The 16,656-nt window shown below is 39.7% G+C and overlaps 1 protein-coding gene across 3 annotated transcripts in view; it reads right to left on the reverse strand.

Moving 5' to 3' along the window:
• The window catches only part of ATG4A (autophagy related 4A cysteine peptidase), a 63,070-nt gene that overhangs the window by 17,297 nt on the left and 29,117 nt on the right, over window positions 1-16,656 (reverse strand). For all 3 annotated transcript variants that reach the window (XM_049873264.1, XM_049873266.1, XM_049873265.1), the window contains exons 2-3: window positions 5,640-5,750; window positions 1,974-2,045 (exon numbers count right to left, since the gene is read on the reverse strand). In XM_049873264.1, coding sequence (XP_049729221.1) covers window positions 1,974-2,045; window positions 5,640-5,750 — 183 coding nt within the window. The remainder of the gene's footprint in view (window positions 1-1,973; window positions 2,046-5,639; window positions 5,751-16,656) is intronic.

Consider the following 16,656-nt stretch of genomic DNA (forward strand, 5'->3'; position numbering starts at 1 on the left):
GCAAGAGATATACCCAGAGATCAAAGAGAATTTAGGTACAGAGTTGGAACTTGCAAAGATAATGCTGACTTAAACAAAAGGGGTGCTAGGGCTAAAGACAAAAGAAACAAACAACACTTGCCCCTTAGGTTTTCTGCTTGGAGATTCCTTGGTATGCATGCAATTTTGGTAGATGACTGCCATGTGTGGCTACCATCACTTAGTCCATCCCATTTCATCATCTGTCTGACCAACCTTGCCTTGCACAGCTCATTTCCACAACCCCGAACTTCTCAGGGAAGCCCATCTCAATTTAGTTAGAGAACAGATGCTATCAAAGATAATCATCAAAATGGTCAAAACTATTTGGAAGACTCTTGACTGTTCTAGAATACATTACAAAGATCTGAACAGCAAGAAAGGCAACGTAAAATAAAGGGAAGAGCACTAGATTAGGCATCAGAAGACCAAGCTCCAGTTACCTAATCCAGGTCTCATCTATAGACTGGGATTCATAGCATATATCCTGCCTACTACAAGTAGGTGCTGTACAGAATACCTGTGAAAGTATTCTACAAGCCACACAGGATGATACAAATATTTGGTACTACAAGTATGGGTATAATTAAAAACAATATTAATAAATTAGAAATGCATTATACCTTAGAAGGTGCACAACCAGTTTAATAAATAAGATGAAGGGTTCCATTTTAAGGATAGTTCATGTAAAGAAAATCCCATGCATGTGGCCAGAGTGAGTTCAGTATTCTTTCTCAAGTCACCAATGAAATCAGATAAACTGGATGGCAGAGGAGATATTTTGCTGTAATGGATTTCTTCTCCCAACATAGAAGTGGAAAAGTATGATATAAGCACGGTCTGAGAAAAGACTAACATTAAAGGGGGTCAGCAACCTTGTAAGACAATTGGACCAAGGTGGCCCCTTTCCTTCTGTTTTGGGTCAGAAGAGTTGCTACCGCAAGATGGGGAAGACCGAGCCAATTTGTGAGCTGGAAAGGGAGCCCTTTGGCTCTTGCTAATGATGGAATTACAGGCCAGGTTAGCATAGAAAAGATGCAATGAGGCCCATATAAAGAAGACATCATTTATTGCCAAAATCTTGGCAAAGATGAACTGTAAATGGTTTCCAGCTTTGCAAAGAGCTCCTTACCCAAAGCAAGTTAACAGTTTAGAACCAGTAGGCAATATATTATTCATTCGCTTTACTGTTGGGTACTTCCTGTGGAAAACAAAAAATGCCTGTGTGGATTTCATTTTTGGCAGTTATTAGAAAGGTTGATTTCACTCCAGTTAATAGGTCCAGTTCTGCATCAAAATGAGTCAAACAGATTTCCACTGTGCAGTGTAGATTCCACCATTTGAATTTGCTGACCTTTTCCAACAGGGCTATAATACTAGGAAGAAGCCATCCTACTTGTAAACATTTTACAAGTTTTCTCTACAGGGAGTATATTCACTTAGTTTATTAAGCTGTCGTTTTTCTAGAAGGCAGCTGGTACTCTAACAACTTAGAATTAATTCCAAGGAAATCTATCATAATTTATCCCCCAGTGGCAAAGTAATTTCATTTCATAGGGGGAAAAAAAGGAATTATTTCCTTTCTTTCAAGGCACAATAGTAATCAAGTAACCCCACAAAGCAGTACACTGTAATTTAATAGGTTTTTATCCAAATTAAAGGTTTATTTGAATTTTTTCTTTGCTCTCTAACATAAAACAAGTAATACCATCTAGTGCCTGAACACTTGGAAGTGGGCTCAAAAATATACGGGCATTGCACATTAACACTACAGAACCACACATGATGAGTTACATCAGCAATGGAACCTTTTAGATGAAGCATAAGACTGACTTGCTCCCTTAAATCAAACTGCCATAGTGAGCTGGTAACTCTGAGGTTTCTGTGAAGTCACTGATACCTCAGACAAGGTATTTATGAGGAAGAAAGCCCAGTACAACAAATGATATACCTACCAATTGGTGAAAATTTCCTTCTGTATGTAAACCATAGACGAGCACTTATATCGGACAACAGCTTAGATCTTTCTGTAATTAAATGTGAAATTAAAGTTAAATCACCAGATTCCAACTAAGAATATCTGCCTTTGATTTCTGGGCCAACGACAAATTAACTCATTTTCAAATAACCATTGGTATGAGGCCAGGAAAAATCATAGGAAACCCAATCTCATTTTAGCCAAAGAATTTCAGTAGTTCCCCCCACATATGTTTTGACCAGAGCTACTGACTCGTACAGTGATGCTGGGTGGTTCCTGTCTCCTTCTCACTGAGCTCCATTGCACTGGCAGGTACTAATACTGGGGTCACAACCAAAAGACAAGGAATAGGAAAAGCATGAGTCCTGGATGATCTACTAATAAGGCAATCAGTTCTTGAATGATGACTGTTGGTTGGATTTCTTATTGGTACCCATTGTTAGTTATCTAAAACTAGATGCATGTCTGTGTAAGTGTGTGTGTGTGTGTGTGCAACTTAAAAGGAAATCTCTCTGCTAAGCAAATGAAATATAGAAAAAATTAATCCATGATATCTAGTAGAACTGGCATCTGCAATCTAAATGGATGCAGAACATCACAAATGATTTTCTGTCTTTTTTTATAGCATGCCTTCTTGTATTTTATGACAAAAATTTACTTTGAAGGCCTCAAATATGACTTCTGCATTTTCATCTGCTCTTTGATGTGGTTCTATTTTTCTTACTCTTCTATATAGAACTTATAGCCACTGCACTTTAAAAGAAGAGAGGGAAATTTAAAATTTTACCAATAATTTATTAAATTATTTTATTAAATTTATTTCCTTGCCTGTCTTTCCTTTGAACAAATCAGAAAGTTGATCTGTTTGTATTTCCCCTCCACTTCTCATTCCCTGGTGGCGTAGTGGTTAAGTGCTATAGCTGCTAACCAAGAGGTCAGCAGTTTGAATCTGCCAGGCACTCCTTGGAAACTCTATGGGGCAGTTCTACTCTGTCCTACAGGGTCGCTATGAGTCGGCATCGACTCGACAGCAGTGGGGTTGGGGTTCTCATTCCCAGTGCCTATCACATATTGGGAAGCAGATGTATAATGGTTAAGAGTAAGACTTCCAGAGTCATACTCTGCCTAGGTTTGAACCCTGCCTCTGCTACTTATCAGCTGTGTAATCTTTTATATATACACACACACATATATATAATTTATTTTTTGTTGTTGTTGTTGAGCATATACACAGCAAAACATATACCAATTCAACCGTTTTTACATGTACAATTCAGTGACACCGTTTACATTCTTATAGTTGTACAAGCATTCTCACCCTCCTTTTCTGAGTTGTTCCTTCCCCACTGACATAAACTCACTGCCCCCTAACGTTCCTGTCTACCCTTTGAGCTGTTGCTGTCAATGCGATCTCATACAGACAGTTCTTAATAGAGCATAATGCTCAAGGCAGACCTTTCTTTTTTTCTAGTTAAGCTAAACTATTGCTTGGTTTTAAGAAAATTTCAGGGGATATTTTTGGTTTAAAGTTTAAAGATTATCTCAGGACAACAGTTTCAGGGGTTCATCCAGCCTCCAGGGCTCTATCAAGTCTGGAGTTCATGAGAATTCCAGCTGTGTAATCCTGTTACTTAACCTCTCTGAGGTTCAGTTTCCTCATCTGTAAAATGGGGCAAATAATAATACCTACTTCATAGAGCTGTTGTGAGTATTCCACAAGATAATACATGTAAAGTGCTTAGATGGCACCTGGCACAGAGTAAACTTGTGATCAATGTTAGGTGCTATTCCATACCCCTCCTTCAAACGCTTACACCACTCACTCCTTCCTCTGACATTCTCTACTCCTTCCAGCTTGCCCATAGGCTAGAAAGGCTGGGGGAATAATTTTAACAATAATTTCACTTTGGAAAGAAATCCCCAACATAGCATTTGAATATGAGCATATTTGGCAACCTGGGGATTCATGTCGTCATGGCTTGCAGAACTAGAAGAATTGATCTCCAATCCCCTCATTTGATATACTCGTGAGAGAAGTCAGACCCAGAAAGATAAAGTAACTATTCTGAGATGGAAGAATCTGAATGTAGGTCTCCTAATTGCCAGCCCTGGGCTCTCTCCACTATTCACAATTCTCTGTACACATTAATGAAGCTAGACTCAGGAGAACCAGAAAATGTCTAGCTTCCTCTCCTGCCCTTTTATTTTTAATTATACTTTAGATAAAGGTTTACATAACAAACTAGCTTCTCATTAAACAATTAGTACACATATTGTTTTATGACATTGGTTGGCAACACCGCAACATGTCAACACTTTCCCCTTCTCGACCTTGAGTTCCCTATTACCAGCTTTCCTGTCCCCTCTTGCATTCTTGTCCTTGCCCCAGGGCTAGTGTGCCTATTTAGTCTCATTTTGTTCCATGGGACTGTTCAATCTTTGGCTGAAGGGTGAACCTCAGGAGTGACTTCATTACTGAGCTAAAAGGGTGTCCAGGGACCATACTCTCAGGGTTTCCCCAGTCTCTGTCAGGCCAGTAAGTCTGGTGTTTTTCTGTGAGTTAGAATTTTGCTCTACATTTTTCTCCAGGTCTGTCTGGGGCTCTCCCACCCTTTTGATCAGCTTCTTCTTGTTCTCACTCCATGCTAGGGCCTCTAAAGAAGGTCTCTCCTCAGAACGATAGAAACCTCAGAGAGGCCTCTTCCCAAGCTCAGGTTTTATATGGATGCTGAGGTCACTAGTAGTTTTAGGTTAAAAGGTCATTCCCAATCTATAAGAATGTGAGGGAAAGAGAAGACAATTCCAGCTTCCTTTCCATCTAGCTGCATTGGCTAAGAGTTCTACATAAAACCAGAATAAACTAAGAGCTACACCCAGCAAAAAAGCTCAAACTTCTCAGACTTTACAATCTTGATACTGTTTTTGACAGCCCTGGGCTGTTTGGAAGTCCCCTGGGTGGCAACATTTTTATCTGCACAGAAATGAATGTGAGAGGCATGAGCAGTATGTAGCCCAGTAACAAAAACTAGATACAGATTAGTGATACCAGCAGTGCATCTATGTTTTCTGAAACCCAAGGCTCATCAAATTTGGGGCTTGTCTTCTTGGCTCAAGTATACACACAAGACTATGTGGGCAAGTCCTATCTGGCAGTGAGATGAGAAGGCAGAAGGGGACAGGAGCAGGTTGAATGGACACAGGGAACACAGGGTGGAGAGGAGGAGGGTGCTGTCTCAGGTGGAGAGCAGCTGGGAATGCATAGCAAGGTGTGTATAACTTTTTGTGTGAGAGACTGACTTGATTTGTAAACTTTCACTTAAAGCACAATAAATAAATTAATTTAAAAGAATTGGGGCTTCTCCTTTAAGAAAAACAATAAAAATATCCTACTTTTACAAACTGTACAAAAATCTATGACCATGTAAACATACTTTTAGGGTCTCTCAGGGCCTTTGAAGGGGCCCATGCAAGCGCCAAGCCTCAGGCTTAAGCTAATTTGGTTGCAAGGTAAATCCACCTCTGAGTAGCATTACCATTGATCAAGACAATGCTCTGACAATCCAAGGAGGAAAAAAGAATAGGACTTTAACCTCAGGCTCCCACTTCATTTGGGTTCTCACAATCAAATCCTACCAAACCTTACCTGTCTTCAGGAGATGCTGCTTCCCTAAAATCCATACCAGGTCATCTGTATCTGGAAATTCTTCTACGTAGTCAGTGAAAATAGTAATCTGGTTTTCATACTTGGATAAAACTGAAAGGAGAGGAAAGAAACTTAAGCAAAATTTAATAGAAAGGGGGCTTACTTTTGTGGTTTACTTTGTCTTGAGTATGAAAGGTCATCAGCTCAAATTGTAATGGAAGCAAATCCTTAGCCTTGAGGAACAAAGACAAGGCCTCAAAATTATTTAGTAGAGGGATTTCTTCTTGACCATCTCTTTTGTTGGTGTTGTTGTGACCCCAATACTCCCCAGCATGTTTTCTCCTTTTCAAAATGGGCAACTGAGAGCTTGACATAACTAAGGCCATAATGAATGTATAAGCTTTTCTCCTTCCTCTGCCAGCCTCCTCCTTCACATAATTTTGTTAATTACTTTTTGACCAAATGTTAATGACTTCGTTCTTTGTTTTAATCTGATGCAAATAGCTTTGTTTTGTTCTGTCTGACCACCTGTGACTTACAACCCCCCACAGGAAAATCAGAACCCAGGTGTCTGACAGGTATATCCTTAGCCTGATAAAGAGATGTCCGGCATGTATCTCTTTAGTATGATAAAGAGCCTTTTGTCACTATTTTGTCATGAACAACTCCTCTGGCCAAGCCATCTGGGGACTACAAATACACTTCTAACCCTTGTAAGATTCTATATAAGATCTGATGTAAAATTGCTCTTTGGGACTCCATAGAGACAGCCTGTGTTGCTGCCGAGTCCCCGGTGATGTACACATCTCCTAAAAAACTTTCTCACTCTTTCCGACTTGGCTTGACTGCTCCAGGGCACGGACCTTTCATCAGGTAACATTGTTACAATTTTATTTTTTGTTGTTGTAAAAATACATGTAACACAACATTTGCCAATTCAATGTTTTTCACGTGTACAATTTAGTGATATCAATTATATTAATTAGCCCTGAGATGATCTTTAAAACTTACATCAAAAATATCACCTAAAAAGGTCAGCACAACTGGACTAAACTAAAAGCAAAGAAGTTTCCTGAATAAACTGAATGCTTCGAAGGCCAGTGTAGCAGGGGCAGAGGTTTGGGGACCATGATTTCAGGGGACATCTCAGTCAATTGGCATAATAAAATCTATTAAGAAAATATTCTGCATCCCACTATGAAGAGTGGCGCCTGGGGTCTTAAACGCTAGCACGCAGCCATCTAAGATGCATCAATTTGTCTCAACCCACCTGGAGCAAAGGATAATGAAGAACACCAAAGACACTAGGTAATTATGAGACCAAGAGACAGAAAGGGCCACATAAATCAGCGACTCCATCAGCCTGAGACCAGAAGAACTAGATGGTGCCCGGCTACAACCCATGACTTTCCTGACAGGGAACACAACAGAGAACCCCTGAGGGAGCAGGAGAGCAGTGGGATGCAGACCCCAAATTCTCATAACAAGACCAGCCTTAATGGTCTGACTGAGACTGGAAGGACCCCAGTGGTCATGGCCCCCAGATCTTCTGTTGGCCCAGGACAGGAACCATTCCCGAAGCCAACTCTTCAGACATGGATTGGACTGGACAATGGGTTGGAGAGGGATGCTGGTGAGGGGTGAGCTTCTTGGATCAGGTGGACACTTGAGACTATGTTGGCATCTCCTGCCTGGAGGGGAGATGAGAGGGTGGGGGGGGTTAAAAGCTGGCGAAATGGACACGAAAAGAGAGAGTGGAGGGAGAGAGTGGGCTGTCTCATTAGGGGGAGAGTAATTGGGAGTATGTAGCAAGGTGTACATAAGTTCTTATGTGAGAGACTGACTTGATTTGTAAACTTTCACTTGAAGCACAATAAAAATTATTTTTAAAAATCCCCTAAAGTCTTCTTAAAAACAAACAATAGTTCAGCTTAACTAGTAAAAATATCTGCCTTGAGCATTATGCTCCTTTCAGAACTATCTCTATGGGATCAAATGGACAACAGCAACTTGAAAGATTAGATAGGAACCTTAGGGGGCAGTGAGTTTGTTAATGGAGGAGGAAGAGCTAAGAAAAGGAGGGTGAGAATGGTTGCACAACTAGAAGAATGTAATCCACGTCACTAAATTGTACATGTAGAAACAGTTAAATTGGTATATGTTTTGCTGTGTATGTTCGCAACAACAAAGTAAAATTTTAAAAACTTATATTAATCACGTTTGACCATCTCTTTTGATCTTCTCTTTCTCACTGTCACTATATCTAAATAATGATTTGACCACAGTTACTTTAAGTCTTTCTTTTTTTTTTTCATGTGGCCATCTTTGTAAATAGCCACTTACCTAGCATCTCTAGCACAGGTGTATCAAGGTGATATAATAACACCTGCATACTTGCCTCCTACCCACATCACATGGAGTATTGTGAGGTTTATAGCAGCCAGTGCATTGAAAGCTTGAAATATTATGCAACTGTGAAAATGGCAATATTTTAGATGAATACCAAATATTTTTCACAGTAATTCTATTTGCCACTTTATTCACATATGGCTTCAATAAAGAAAGATCTTGAGGCTAATGATAAAGATCATTTGTTTTTCAGATTCACAACTGACTATGGTTATCTCTCAAGATAAAGTAACCCAATAAATATAATTAAACCCCATTAATTCACAGGCCACACTTTCAGGATGTATGACCATGTAATATGGGAGTCCTGGGTGGCACAAATGGTTAAGCGCTTGGCTACTAATGGAAAGGTTGGCAGTTCTAATCTACCCAGGGGCACCTCTAAAGAAAGGCCTGGAGATCTATTCCCAAAGGGTCACAGCCATCAAAAATCCTGTGAAGCACAGTTGTGTTCTGGAACAGATGGGGTCACCATGAGTCAGAATCAACTCAATGGCAACTGGTTAATGTGTACCACCTGTGGGGGAAAGGGCCTGCTAAAAGAATCAACGCTGACTTATGAAGGGGTTCTATTTCAGAACTTCTTTATTAGTAATTTTCTAAAAGAAATAATATTTTAGGTAGTAAATAAGCTCGCAAGACAGCCCACAAAAGCCTATCTTAACCTGTAACCAGAAAAACAAAAATGGTAGTATATTTCATAGTTTATGGTGCCCTTTCTATGAGAAAACATATTTCAAGTTCTAAGCTAAGACATGTAGCACACATTTTCTCCTCCCAGCTCTGGAGGCTCCCCAGATGGTATGGGGAGGGAAGTTCAGAGAGAGTGGCTATGAGTAGCTGTATGGACTCTCCCAAAGTAGAACCTAAGAGCCCTGGGCAAATAAATGGCACTGTGGGATATGCTTAACTCACTTGAAAGGACAAATTGTTTTTGTTCTCTTAGGTTACAGTATGTTGTTGTCATAGAAATAAATGTCCCTATATATAAAATGAGTCTCATCTGATCATGAAAACAAGTCCACCTGCTCAAAATGTTTTGTTGGAAGTTGACATTATGAGTTGTACAAAGCACTTTAAAAATCCCAGAGATACTGCCTTTTTGGAAACATATTACAGAATTCCAATCTCTGAGCAGGGGGAAGGGGGTGTTAAGTAGCCTTTCTCCTCAATAAGTTTTAATTATTAAGGTTACAGTCTCCGCAATATTTCAAACCTAAAGACGTTATAAATGAGACGGCCATTTCATGCCCCTGTGAAAATTCATCACTACTGAATCTGCCAGGGAGTCTGTGCTGTCTTAGCCTCTCTGCTGCTGGCCTCAGTTCCTGGCCCATGCCCAGGAAATACCAGGCTAAAAATGATCACCCAGGTCAGGCCATCCCCAGGAGGTGATGGACCCAGGCAGGGAAAGGCACGCTGTGTACCTCCCCACTCTACCCCCTGCCCCTCACGGTCAGAAGAAGATAGGGTAAAATGAACATTAAGTATAGCCCAGAAAGAGAAAGAAATTCAGAAAATAAGTAGCTTGAGAGGAATGGAGGAAAGTGGGAGCCTCTCTGGCATTGACCTGGTGGGGAGTCGAAGGGTGGCATTGGCTGAATGTACAGCATGTATGCATATAAGCCTTGGGCTTTTTTTAGTACTGGCCAAAAAACACCATTTCTGTATTACCAACCCTGTCCCAGTGAGTCATTGCCCAGCTATCTGGTCAAATTAGGACAGCCCCTTTAAAGCCTGTGAAAGCTGCCCTGCTTCATTTGGGATGGCTCTGACCAAAATGGTAGCCAAAGAATTTTATTCTTGCTCTTAATCCTTTCTCAGGCCTAGCTATCATTCCTGATTCTCCTCTTAGAAAGTAGACTCCCAGAATGCAGCATGTCGGGCCATAGCCAGCCCTGAGTCAAAGCCACATGTATGAAACAAATGAAAGGCAGAATAGGAAAATGAGATTAACAGGCGCAAAGAGCAGTGAGGTGGGGAGATTATATACAGCAGGTCTGAGGAGGAAAGAGAAGTAGGTCCTATACAAGGAGACCTCAGAGAGGTGAAAAAGCAATCTGGGAAGTGGCTGAGGTGCAGAAGTGAAATCTCTTTTCCAACACAATCAGTTCTGACAGTAACCCTTTTCTTTATTTTTTACAAACTATATTTTGTCTTGCCTTATAAGATTAACAAATCAGATATCAGCCTGATATGAGTTCCCTGCCTTTTCGGCCTACCTAAGAGATAGGGCCGATACAGTTAGAGTTGGAAATACTCCAGTTTGGTGGACCAAGATTTAGCTTCCACAAGGTCTGATGGACAACAGGTTTCACCCTATTCCATTTCACTTTAATAATAAATATTGCTTCCAAAAGTTGTGATAGATATATTTACAACAACAACCACAAATAGTAGCTGCTGAGGCTGCTTATGTACAACCAAACACCTCATGAAATTTGGTTCCTTGGTTTGGATATTTAGGGCCATGGGCTCATGGGACATCCCAGTTAATTGTCCTAATAATATGTTTAGTGCTTCTGTTCTACTTTTTTATTCATTGTGTAGTGCCTGGGATCTTAAAAGCTTGCAAGCAGCTATCCAATGCATAACAATGGGTCTCTATTCACTTGGAGCAACAGAAGAAGACGGAGAGTCAGAAATAGGAGTAGGATATGGAATGTGTGGCTAATTGCCTCCATGAACAATTCCCTCCTTTGCCATGAGACCAGAAGAACTGGATGAGGCCCGGCTACCATCACTGGATATTTTGATCAAAGATTTTATAGAATTCTGATCAAAAGGGGGAATATGTAGAGCAGAATTTCAAAGTTTCATGGAGCCATGGAGGCTGATGAATCCCTGAAACTATTGCCCTGAGATAATCTTTAAACCTTAAACCAAAAATATCCCCTGAAGTCTTCTTAAAAACAAATAGTTTAGCTTAAATAGTAAAGAATGTCTGCCTTGAGCATTATGTTCTTTTAAGAACTATCTATATAGGATCAACTCGACAACAGCAACTTGAAAGAGTATATAGGAAACTTAGAGGGCAGTGAGTTTATGTCAGAAACCCTGGTGGTATAGTGGTTAAGTGCTACGGCTGCTAACCAAAGCGTTGGCAGTTCGAATCCGCCAGGCGCTCCTTGGAAACTCTATGGGGCAGTTCTACTCTGTCCTGTAGGGTCATTATGAGTCGGAATTGACTCGATGGCACTGGATTTGGTTTGGGTTTTTTTTTTTTTTGAGTTTATGTCAGTGGGTGAGGAACAGCTCAGAAAAGGAGGGTGAGAATGCTTGCACAACCTGAAGAATGTAATCAATGTCACTGAATTATACGTGTAGAAACTGTTGAATTGGTGTATGTTTTGCTGTGTATATTCTCAACAACAAAATAATAAAAAAAATTTTTTAAAGTATTGCTTCATACAATTGTCTTTTAAATGAGATAGGAGAAAGAAGAGTTACAAGAAAAAAAAACGCATTTATCCTTTTATATTTACTTATGTAGTTAACTTTAAAGGTGCTCTTTATGTCTTCAGGTGGATTCAGTGTGCTGTCTAGTGTCCTTTGATTTCATCCTAAAGGACTCCTTTTAGTATTTTTTGTAGGGAAGGTCTACCAGTGATAAATTCTCTCAGTTTTTGTTTATCTCAAAATGTCTTAATTTCTCCTTCATTTTTGAAGGGTAGTTTTGTCAGATACAGCATTATTGGTTGACAGTATTTTTCTTTCAGCTCTTTGAATATGTCACCCAACTGCATTCTAGTCTCCATGGATTTTGATGAAAATCATTATTTGTCTCATTGAGGATCCTTCATACTTCATGAGTTACTTCTCTCTTAATGCTTTCAAGATTCTCTCTTTGTCTTTGGCTTTTGACAGTTTGAATATGATGTGTCTAGGTATAAATCTCTTTGAGTTTATCCTACTTGTAATTCATTGAGCTTCTTGGATATGTAAATTAATGTTTTTCATCAAATTTGGGAAATGTTAAGCCTTTATTTCTTCAAATATTCTTCCTGCCCACTCTCTCCTTCTGGGACTCCCATTACATATATATTGGTATGCTTAATGGTGTCTCACATATATTTGAGACACTGTTCATTTTTCTTTATTCTTTTTTCTTTGTATTCCTTAGATTGGATCATCTCAATTGACCTGTCTTCAAGTTCACTGATTCTTTATTGCCTGCTCAAATCTGCTGAGTCCCTCTACTGAATTTTCCATTTCCATCACTGTACTTTTCAACTCTAGAATTTCTATTTGGTTCTTTTTTATGATTTCCATCTCTTTATTGATATTTTCTATTTAGTAAGATATCATTCTCATACCTTTCTTTAATTCTTTAGACATGGTTTCCTTTAGCTCTTTGAAACATATTTAAAATAGCTGATTTAAAGTTTTTGTCTATTAAGTTCAACATCTGGAATTTCTCAGGGAAAGTTTCTACTGACTGCTTTTTCTCCTGTATATGGGCCATACTTTCCTGCTTCTTTGCATGCTTCATAACTTTTTTGTTATAAACTTGACATTTTAAATAATGTAATGTGGAAACTCCAGAAATCAGATTCTGCCCCCTCCCCAAGGTTGTTGTTGCTGTTTGTTGGCTTAATGACTTTTCTAAGCTAATTCTATAAAATCTTTATTCTTTGTTGTGTGTGGCTACTGAAGTCTCTGTACAGTTAGCTTAGTGGTCAGCTAATTATTGCACAACGATTTCCTTAAACACCTGGAACCAAAAAATCTCCCAGTCTTTGCAAGGGGCTCTGTATGCAGGTTGGAGCATGCCTTCAACACACAGCCAGGCAGTTCACAAGTCTGCCTTAGCCTTCATTTTCTGCTTGTGTAGAGCTCAAGGTCAGCCAGAGAGGTGAGAGTTTAGGGCCTTCTCAGGTCTTTCCTTAGCATATGCATAGCCCTGGAAATGTGCACGGCCCTATGCATGCACATGGCCTTCTAGAGTCCCAGGAATATATTTAAGCTTTTCAAAGTTCCCTATGGACATTGCATTCCCCAGTTTTTCCTTTTAAGCTTTTTGGTTGCCTATTGTTAGCCCCAACTGTTATTCACCACCTCAGGCAACTGTGAAGTTAACCAACTGCCTCTGTTTTTGACAGAAGTCCCCAGGTGAAAGGCTTTCTGTACTCAGAGAGCTCTGAGTCAGATCCAATAAATACAGCCTTGCCAAGTGGGGTCTTCCAGGGAACCACTAGACAGGCCGAATAGTAACAATTCTCTGGGAACAAAGCTTTGAAGAGCTCCAATTCCATTCTGCCTCCTCTGTTGGCTCCCAGACTGCTGGTTTTCACCGTGATTGCAGACTATTGATTTTTCAAGGCTACCATACAGCTGAAGAGTGAGAGATGAGACTAGGGAAACTTAAAAACACCACAAAGCTCGCTGTTCTTACACAAATTTAGCCATTTTTCTTGAATAAATGCTCCCTGGATTGCTGCAAACATTTGGTTAATTTCCAGAGTTCTGAAAGAGTTGATTCTGACAATTCCTGTCAGTTTTCTCATTGCTTTCATGGAGGAAAGAATTTTCAGAGTCCCTTACTTTGCAATTTTTGCTGATGTCTTAGTTTAATAATATGCTTTCCAGTGATTGACTACATTTCTAAGAGTTATTTTGTAAAAATGCAAGTAACTCAGAAAATTTAGCTTTTGAAAAACAAATTTTCTGATAGGAAATAACAAAGACATTTGTATATCAAGGATTCTAGATTCTATTAGGTTTTTACTTAAGAAACACCACAAACTCTCTACAGTGAAATAAAAAGGCCATCAAATCTCTGAGCCAGAAGAGGCCTGAGATACCATAGGGTATCTTCCTTGTAGGTCACCAGATTCTAAAAGCACTCTAGGATACTCTGGTTCCAAAACAGCCTTCTCAGCAATACATGCATATTTAACATACTATCCTGTCACATCTTCATAAACATAAGAAAATGTCCATAGGATGATAGGCATGGTAAGGGCTGAATAATCATTTATATATTCATTCCATAAGCTTTACAGAGTACCTACTGTGTGCTAAGCACAGAGGATAAAACATCAGTGAGATATAGCCTCTATCTTCAAAAAGCTTTTAACCTAATGGAGAAGATATGTCTGGAAACAACTAATAATAATATGTGCTATAAGAAAGGAAACCCTGGTGGCGTAATGGTTAAGTGCTATGGCTGCTAACCAAAAGGTCGGCAGTTCAAATCCACCAGGAGCTCCTTGGAAACTCTATGGAGCAGTTCTACTCTGTCCTATAGAGTCGCTATGAGTTGGAATCAACTCGATGGCAGTGGGTTTTTTGGTTTTTGGTATAAGAAAGGAAAGTAATGTGGAAGGCAAGGGAAGGAAAAGAAACAAATGATTCATTCCAACTGAGGGTGAATGGGCCTTCCACAACCCAGAAAAAGTGGCATCAGAGCTGAGCCGCAATGGAAGTAAGATACAAGTGATGAGGGGGAAGGGAGGAAATTATTGGTTGAAGGAACACCAAAAGGACTTGGCAAGCAACTAAGTGTAAGTTGGGGAAAGACTGATAGAGTAAAAAAAAAAAAGAGGGTCAAAAATAACCTGCAGTTTTCATGTGTGGGTGATGAAATGATAGCAGAAAAACAGGAGGGTTGTTGAGACAAGAAGGGTTAGAGGGATGATAAGCTTGGTCTAGCCAGAATATATTGGACTCATAGGTTTGGTTGATGGAGTTGGGAGAGGTAATAAATACAAGTGAAGGGGAAGTCAACCTGCACAGGGATTTTGAAGAGGGGCATGGTAGATGGTAGGTTGATTAGCAGAGACTACAGACACAGGGAGAACTCCAGAAGACCAAAGCTCTGGCACAGCCTTCACCCCTTTCCTCCTGGCTCCACTTAGTGCCCTGTTCTTCCCCAATCTCTGCTCACCTGTAGACCAACCCTGTCCCATTTTCATTTGTCTTCCTTCTAGTGCCCTGTTTCTTGACAACCAAGAACTTAGAAAACAGAAAACTGGACAGTTCTTGCATTTCAAATAGATTTTCACATCCAAAACTTGAAGTTTTCTTAAATTTACTGAGCAAGTCATGCCCATCAGTGCTAGGTTGTCCAATAATGCAAAAGACACGAATAATTTCTCTACAGACAATATAAATCCTAACACCCTAAGAGAACAATGTCATTTTTAGACTTTGATTAGAGACTCTTGACCATAGGGTTATCATTCAGCTAGAGAGGACTTTATCAGATTCTGTTTACCTGGCTAGTGCCAGCTGTGGTGGAGCATAGGGGATGCACCTGACAAATTTCAGGGCAAGTCAGTAAAAGGATAGCATGTCCAGTTGGCAAGGGACCATTGTTAAGTGATAAGACCCTTTAGTTTTCAGGTAGAAAAATAAGGCAGGCCATAGATAACTTGGCCCCAGAAAATAAAACATTTCTTAGGGATTTCAGTCAATTCATCCTGTTGATATAATGGGAGTAAGAATCAAATACAATGTAAAATTGGGCTCTTTCCATTTTTCCTTTAAATTGACACTTTTGAAAAGCTTAATGCCCTATAAATACATTTTTTGTTTTTGTTTTCACTTGGGGACAAACAGCCAGCCATATACTGTCTGCTGACTGAAATGCATTTGGAAACTACCATAAGAAAATGGGATTCCACGGTTAGGAATGCATCGAACACATAGACCAGTGTACCTTGAAACTACTGCCTCTTTTTGCTTTTGATATTTAAGATAACTCTGCTCTTCTTGAAGATGCTTTTTTCAGAAGAATATAAATAGTTCAGCTTTGAAAGGAGAACCTCGATGCCTCTGTTATAAGAAGCACTGCTTAGGAGTTCTCGCCTTTAGAATGGTTATCATCTTTGTTGGGAAGGCATACAGAGAGGGTAGCACATTGGACTGATGGAAAGAAATATTTGCTTGGCTTTATAATTTAAGGCTTGAGGCCACTCTTCCACAAACTAAGGCAAGAATCACCTTGATTCTTCATGATCAGGTTTTGTTGTTCTTCAGAATCAAGCTGTGGTTGTACTCCCAAGGAGACATTTTCACATTACTGCCACTGCCAAATCATGCAGTGGGTCAACAGTAAGCTTCTGCAGTGTTGTATCTCTGATTTTAGACAGTAACCAAACCAAAAAGCAGCAATACTAAAAGACAGAGCTAATGCCTCATATAGGGATCAATACACCATGAAAATGTTTAGTTAAAATCAATATTATGCCAAATGATTTTTTCCAACATCAAAAAGGAAACAAAAAATTTTTTTTGCATGGTAAGGAGAAGGAGGAAAAGGAAACCCCCTCACACACACACGCACACACACACACGCACACACGCATGCTCCTCTTGGAAATAGCTCTAGGCTAGAAATCTCCAAATTTCGGCTCTAGTCCCACCTTTCCACTAACTATGTGACCTTGGAGAACTTACTGCACCTCTCTGGGCCTCAGATTTTCCGTCTCTCAAATAAACAGTGTGTTTTTCAAACAGCAAATCGTAACTCATCAGTGGATTGTGATATCTATACAGTGGGTTGTAATCAGCATTTTGTGTGTGTATAAACTGGGTTATAATGAAAGATGTTAGAAAGCCACTAATCTATACTGTCGAATAAAGTAGCCAATAGCCACATGCA

This window comes from Elephas maximus, chromosome X (genome assembly GCF_024166365.1).
Source record: "Elephas maximus indicus isolate mEleMax1 chromosome X, mEleMax1 primary haplotype, whole genome shotgun sequence".
NCBI classification, from domain to species: Eukaryota; Metazoa; Chordata; class Mammalia; order Proboscidea; family Elephantidae; genus Elephas; species Elephas maximus.